Genomic DNA, 6,013 nt, shown 5'->3' on the forward strand with positions numbered 1-6,013 from the left:
CACACACACACACACACACACACACACACACACACACACACACACACACAGCCTTTATAGTTAAAATATGTCTTAAGTAGCACAATAGCTGGGCAACTGCCTCCATGTTTTTTAGAATCTACTTTCCTATTGATAACCCCGAGTTATTATTTACTATTTACTGTGTTTCAGCTGGGCTGCTCTCAACGCCAATTGGCCAGCTCTCCCTGCCACGGTTTATATGGCTCAGCTATCTCATGACTGCCTCTCCTTCTCTCCTCCTGAAAGTTCCCCAAGTCCGAGAACCCTAAGTCCTGCCTATGTCTCTTCTGCCTAGGTGAACTTTCCTGGGCTGTTAACCAGGCATCTGCATCAAGTCTCAGTGCCTGTGGATAGATAGACTACGGGGTGGGGTCTATGCTCTACCTTAGAAATCCTTATTCAGTCTATTGCACTTAGCATCTTCAGAATCACACTCACTGAAACGACACGTGGAGATCAGCTCAGCACGCTTACTTCTGGTTATAAATCGAAACCCCGCAGCCATGATTCCTTCATTCAGCCTTTGTACCCGCTTCCAATTGGCTGGCACACAGCAGATGCACAGCACATAGTAGCCAAAGGAACAAGGCCATTTAGTCATGTTCAGCTTTAACTGAAACAATCTCCTAAAATTTGTCCTTAACAAGTACTCACCTTGTTCCTTTTGTAATCTTTTGAGTAAATTGAACATGGTACTCTCTATCATCAGAAACATTTTAAACTGCCACTTGCCAAGAGGAAAATGAAAGCTTAGAGGTTCTAAGTAGATCACTTGACATGTTTTGCACAACCATGACTAGCTTAACATTTCTGCATTATAACACTCAACAGAAAATAATAGAAGGTCACTGGGGGGGGGATGTCTGTTCTTTGTTGTTCTAAAGTTTATGTTCTCAGTTTTGAGTACCACGTGATGCTGATTATGTTGTAAACTATGGGCTCCAAGACTCGCTGCTTCTTTCAGGCAGGAACCTTTGGCAGTCTGGGGCCCCTGGTTATGACTGGGCCTGTTGTTTGCTCAGTAGCCATCTCCCTTTCTCGTTAGTAACACCACACTGGGTAATGTGCCCAGCTGGAAAACTCCATCTCCCAGCTTCTCCTGTAGATGGGAGTGAATGCAAATGAGGCGTTTGTCATTGTGTGTCGCTTTCAGGAAACTCTATTCCTATTCTATGGTTTTCGTGCATGGAACTCCTATAAGACAGCAGAGACCCAGAAACCATGCTGTGGATTTTATGAATGGCATGTGTTCAGGATGGTAAAGCAGAAAAGCCCAGGGAGCCAACATCTCTTAGGACATGGTGTGGCAGGCATGGCTGACCTTGACTGGCTACTTCTACATTAGCTTTTAAGAGAGAAAAGCTATATTCTGTGTGAGCAACGGGTATTTCAGTCTGTCATTATGACCACTGTGTTCAGACACTGGAAGAGCAGGAAAGAAACTTAAGGTATATAGCCTTCTGTTCTGTCTGTCTGTGGTTTCTGGGAAATATATCTAAAAGTGCTTCAATATTATTTCTGAACCAAAGCTTCCCAAGTTTCATTTATTTCCCTGTACCTAACTATAACTTCACTATTTCTAAGAATCTTAAAAACATGTCAATTTTAGGTTTCTTTTTTTTTTTTTTTTAACTGTAGCCCAGGCTAGTCTAGAACTATCTAGCCCAGGCTGACCTTCAACATACAGCAATCCTCTTGCTTCGGCCTCCCAAGTGTTTAGATTACAAGTGTGAACAATCACACCCAGCAAACATGGTCAATTTGGGTGTGTTATAATTATAAAATTGAATTATTCTCTTCTCGTACTGAGCCTCTTTGACTGGTTTGGTACAGTCTTCTCTACTGGTCAGGCCCAAGACTGTAAGGAAGAGTTCCTCAAAATGTATTTGTCCTGTACCAGAACATCAGTAGGCATGCGGACCCCAGCACACCTGTCTGCCCCACAGTCTCTTCAGGGTCCCACCTCAGAAGCTGCAATTTCTGGCACTGGGATCTCACTTCATAAAGTGAAAGTTAAAAAACAACAAAAGCTATTGAGAACTCTCTCTTCAAAATCAAACAAAGTAACCTGTGAGCATGTGTGGTCTGTCTGTCTGTCTGTCTGTCTGTCTGTCTGTCTGTCTGTCTCCTGCCCTTCACTATCTATAGAGTTCAGCCTTTGTGCACCTATGACACCCTGCCTTGGGGCTTCTGCTCTGGCTGTCCTTCTACCTGCAACACTCCCCAGGTCTACAGCAGATTAGGCAGGCTAGCCCACCCAGCCTCCATAATCCTCAAGTCCATTCACCCACCTTAAACATCTGGCTTTGGCTGGGTTTCCAACAATTCTTATCAAATAACAAATTCCACAATCTGATGGGTTTTGCTCTGTTCCTCCTTTATTAAGCTGTGTACACTGGTGTACTAACACCTTAGATGGGCTCTTACAGGAATTGGACATCACTTGGTGCTGAACGACCAAGTGACTTACTCTCGACTCTCTCTGGTTCTCCGTCCCCATTTTCTCCGTTTTACTCCATGACCCATCAGCCACCGCACCTGACCCACAGAACCCTTCTACATGCTTCTTGACTGATTTAACATGGTTCCTTTGGTGTGTCACTTTGTTACAAGGATTTTGTTCCACTGTGGCTGTGGAGGACCGGCAGTGACTGTATATCAGTATCATGCTCCAGTGAGAAATTAAATTAGGCGAACTCTAAGACCTTTTTCCAAACATTCAGCACTGTATCCAAATGACTCACTCGGCATTGACAGTGCTCTGATCCAGCAGGACTCCACCTGTCTAAACTTATACCCTCGTCCTTCCGGGTTTCCCTCAGCCCGTCGACACATTCCTGAAGCCTCATGTAAGCCAAGATCACATTAACCATGTCTTTCAAGCCATTATGACTACCTTCACCTCTTTGCAGTTCCGAAACAGATGGCAATGGCCTTCAAGAGACTGCCATCTGCAGCTAGCAGCATGACCTTTGAACCTGTCATAAGTGTGACTGTTCTAGTACCTGGCCCTCCTAAATCAGAACTCACGTTTAACACCATCCCCTTGTGATTCTCCACACCCAAAGCTGGCACTGCAAGAGATCTCTGCAGTCAGCCCTACCTACTCATTTGCTCATTAATAAGCAAAGACTGAAGCCTTACACTTCCATAGGACGTATGCCACCCACAGCAAGTCCCGTGTTCAATAAACAACCTACCCACTAAGAGGATCTACTGCCCACTTTATTTAAGCCTTTTCTTTACACCTCGGTTGTAAACAACTTACAAGAGCACAGTAGCTGTGCAGCGGGCCAATCTGGACTCAGGGAACAGAAATCCCCACAAGTCGCCTGAAACGAGGAGAAAAGGTTTAACCTTGAATAGAATTCTGAATAGAAAACTAAGGAAGGGGGGCAAAGGTCAGGCCTCCATACTAGACCGTTTTGGCTCTCTGCTCTGTACCCAGTTCCTGCTGCCTACTTCAGTATTATTTTCAGGGCATACTATGGCCACCCATTTTCTCTCCTACAAGCCCACTCAGTTCTGCCCCCTTTGACTCTGATTTTCATTCTACCTCTGACCTTAAGTTCCCCCCGTAGTGATATGGTAGCAAAAGGATTTTTTTTTTCCACAAAACCAAAAGGCTACAAGCTTGTGAATCGATTAGGGGTTGGCTGCCTTTGAGTCAGGAGCCCATCCTGTTCTAATGAGGCCAAGGTGAGTGCAGTTTAGACTAAGGCCCTATCTAGCAAGAAGGAACTGTCAAAGGAGATTGATTGTTTCCTAGGAGAAGAACTTGTAGAAGGCTAATTAACAGGCCACACCCCTAGCCTACAGTCCCAGAGATATTATCAAATGGCACATACTAAAGTGAAATCAACCAATACGGGAGAAGGGTCATTCCAGAGGCAGGAGGACTCTGACACTGATGGATACTCAGAGCTACAGAGACTCAATGGCAGCAGCACTTGTTCTGTCTGAGCCCCTGATACAAGTGTTATCACTGAACTAGCTCTATCCCTTTGATCAACTCATTGAGCCATTCCCAGCCAGGTTTCCTCAACCATCATCCTCCACTTTCAACAGCCTCCAGTAGTGTTGCAAGATCCCATCAGACAATTGTGAAAGTGCTCTGAACAACACAGGAGGTGCCTACCGCAGCCTCTCTAGATGCTAAGGTAAATCCTCTCAAAGTGACACAAGCTTTACGTTGCCTTCAGGTTTCTTCCTCTTCCCTCCCTGCCCCTTCATATAAGATCCATCTGTTGCTATTATTTAAAAAGATCAACCGGTGTGATAAGTATTTTAACACAAGTTATCCTCACCTAGTTGCTTCCATTGTTCAAACGGTGGTTAGTGCATTCATTCATTCATTCATTCATTCCACTCGAAATTGAAAAAAACAAATACGTTTATATACTAGATTCTTAAGATACAGGTCAGCTTCGATTTCTGTGTCACCTTGTCTCTTGCCTACGTATTAGAGCCCCGGATCCCTATTTTTCACACGAGGTCCTTACAGCTCTCACTGCTCCTGCCCCCAGAAGTCCTATTCTCCTCCCCTCTACTCCCAGCCCCACCGCGTTATCATCTACCTTACGGTCAAGAGTAGGGATGGGGGCAGGGATGAGAATCAGTGACTGGAACAAGACAGATTATTTCTCAAAATCGTGCCATTCCACGACGTTGAAGGGCAGAGTTACTGGAATGGAAAAAACCAGGCAAACGAAAGAAAGAAAATAAAAGTATACCGTTTCTTTTTTTGCCCTTTTAAAACTAAGGGATGTTTACTGAAAGCCTGCCACACGCCAGACAGGAGGTGGTGGGCTCCTCAGTCAGGGTGCATCGTATTTCAGTCTTTGCCAAAGCGCCCTTGCCCATAACCTAGGGCATCTGTTGCACACTTCTCCTACAAGTGGAACCACTCAACAGCTGGCCCTCGGGTGGAGCGACGAAAGCAGCAAGCACCTTTCTCGAGTCAGTTCAGCCGGCCAAAGTGCAGGCTTCAAGCAAAAAAGAAAAACAAAAATGAAACCTCAAACTAGAGCCTGGTGAGCCACAGGGGGCAGAAGTGCAGAGACTGGAACGCAGCCTGGGATCCACTGAGCACCCAAACCCAATTAATGCTCCTTCCAGCCTAGAGATGCCGGGAACTGTGGATCAAAGAATCTGCGACGCCTGGGAATGGCAAACCGGCTCTTCGGGAAGCCGTGATGTGGGGGCAGCACAATGGTGGGCGCTGGAGATAGGAGGTTGGAGGGATCTATTCATGGGCATGGGCAAACTGATTGGGAACAGGCAGATTGCAAAGATTGCGCGCAGTTGGTGAAGGAGGGGAGCCGGGCGAGTGTTCTGGGAGGCAAGGACTGAACAGTCGCGTTGCGGTGTAAAGGAAACCTTGGGGCGCCCGCCAGCGCATAAATTCCGAGGTTTTTGGATCCTGGAAAGCGTTTGCCAGTGTGCTGAAGGCAGAGCTGGCAGAAGGGTCCACTGGCGATCAGGAGCGACAAGCAGACTATTGGGAAACGGAGGAGGGGGTGTAGATGGGACGAGATGTCTCTTCCCGGACACACACACACACACACACACACACACACACACACACACACACACCTCGGACCCCACGTACGCTGGGCGCACAGCCTCCTGCTGCGGCGGTCACTCACCTTCGGCGCGAGAGCGGATCTCCGACACGGTCCTCCGCATGGTGGGCATCTCGACCGCCCCTGCAGGTGGGTCTCGGGCGGGGACCCTGCACCTGTCACGGCGTCGCGCGGGCGGCAGAGCTGGCTGCGCCGCGTCGAGGGCTCACTTGCCGCGGGGCCGCGCCTCCCACCCAGGGCAGCGTCGCCACCAGGAGCCGCCTGGGCACCGGGCGGGAGGGGGAAGGCGGCGAAGGAGCTGCGTCCGCAGAGGCGCCCGGGTCTCCCCGCAGTGGCAGAGGAGCGAGCTCGAGGGGCGGAGCCGGGGACGGCGCCGGGGGCGGGGTCTGCGGGGCGCGCGCTCACTC

At 48.2% G+C, this 6,013-nt stretch overlaps 1 protein-coding gene across 2 annotated transcripts in view; it reads right to left on the minus strand.

Annotated features, from left to right (window-relative positions):
• Atp8a1 (ATPase phospholipid transporting 8A1) overlaps positions 1–5,749 on the minus strand; it is a 230,835-nt gene extending 225,086 nt beyond the window's left edge. For both annotated transcript variants that reach the window (XM_028765216.1, XM_028765214.1), the window contains exon 1: positions 5,670–5,749. In XM_028765216.1, coding sequence (XP_028621049.1) covers positions 5,670–5,718 — 49 coding nt within the window. In that variant the 5' untranslated portion in view covers positions 5,719–5,749. The remainder of the gene's footprint in view (positions 1–5,669) is intronic.
• Positions 5,750–6,013: the final 264 nt, after the last annotated feature.

This window comes from Grammomys surdaster, unplaced genomic scaffold (assembly GCF_004785775.1).
Source record: "Grammomys surdaster isolate TR1022 unplaced genomic scaffold, NIH_TR_1.0 150, whole genome shotgun sequence".
NCBI classification, from domain to species: domain Eukaryota; kingdom Metazoa; phylum Chordata; class Mammalia; order Rodentia; family Muridae; genus Grammomys; species Grammomys surdaster.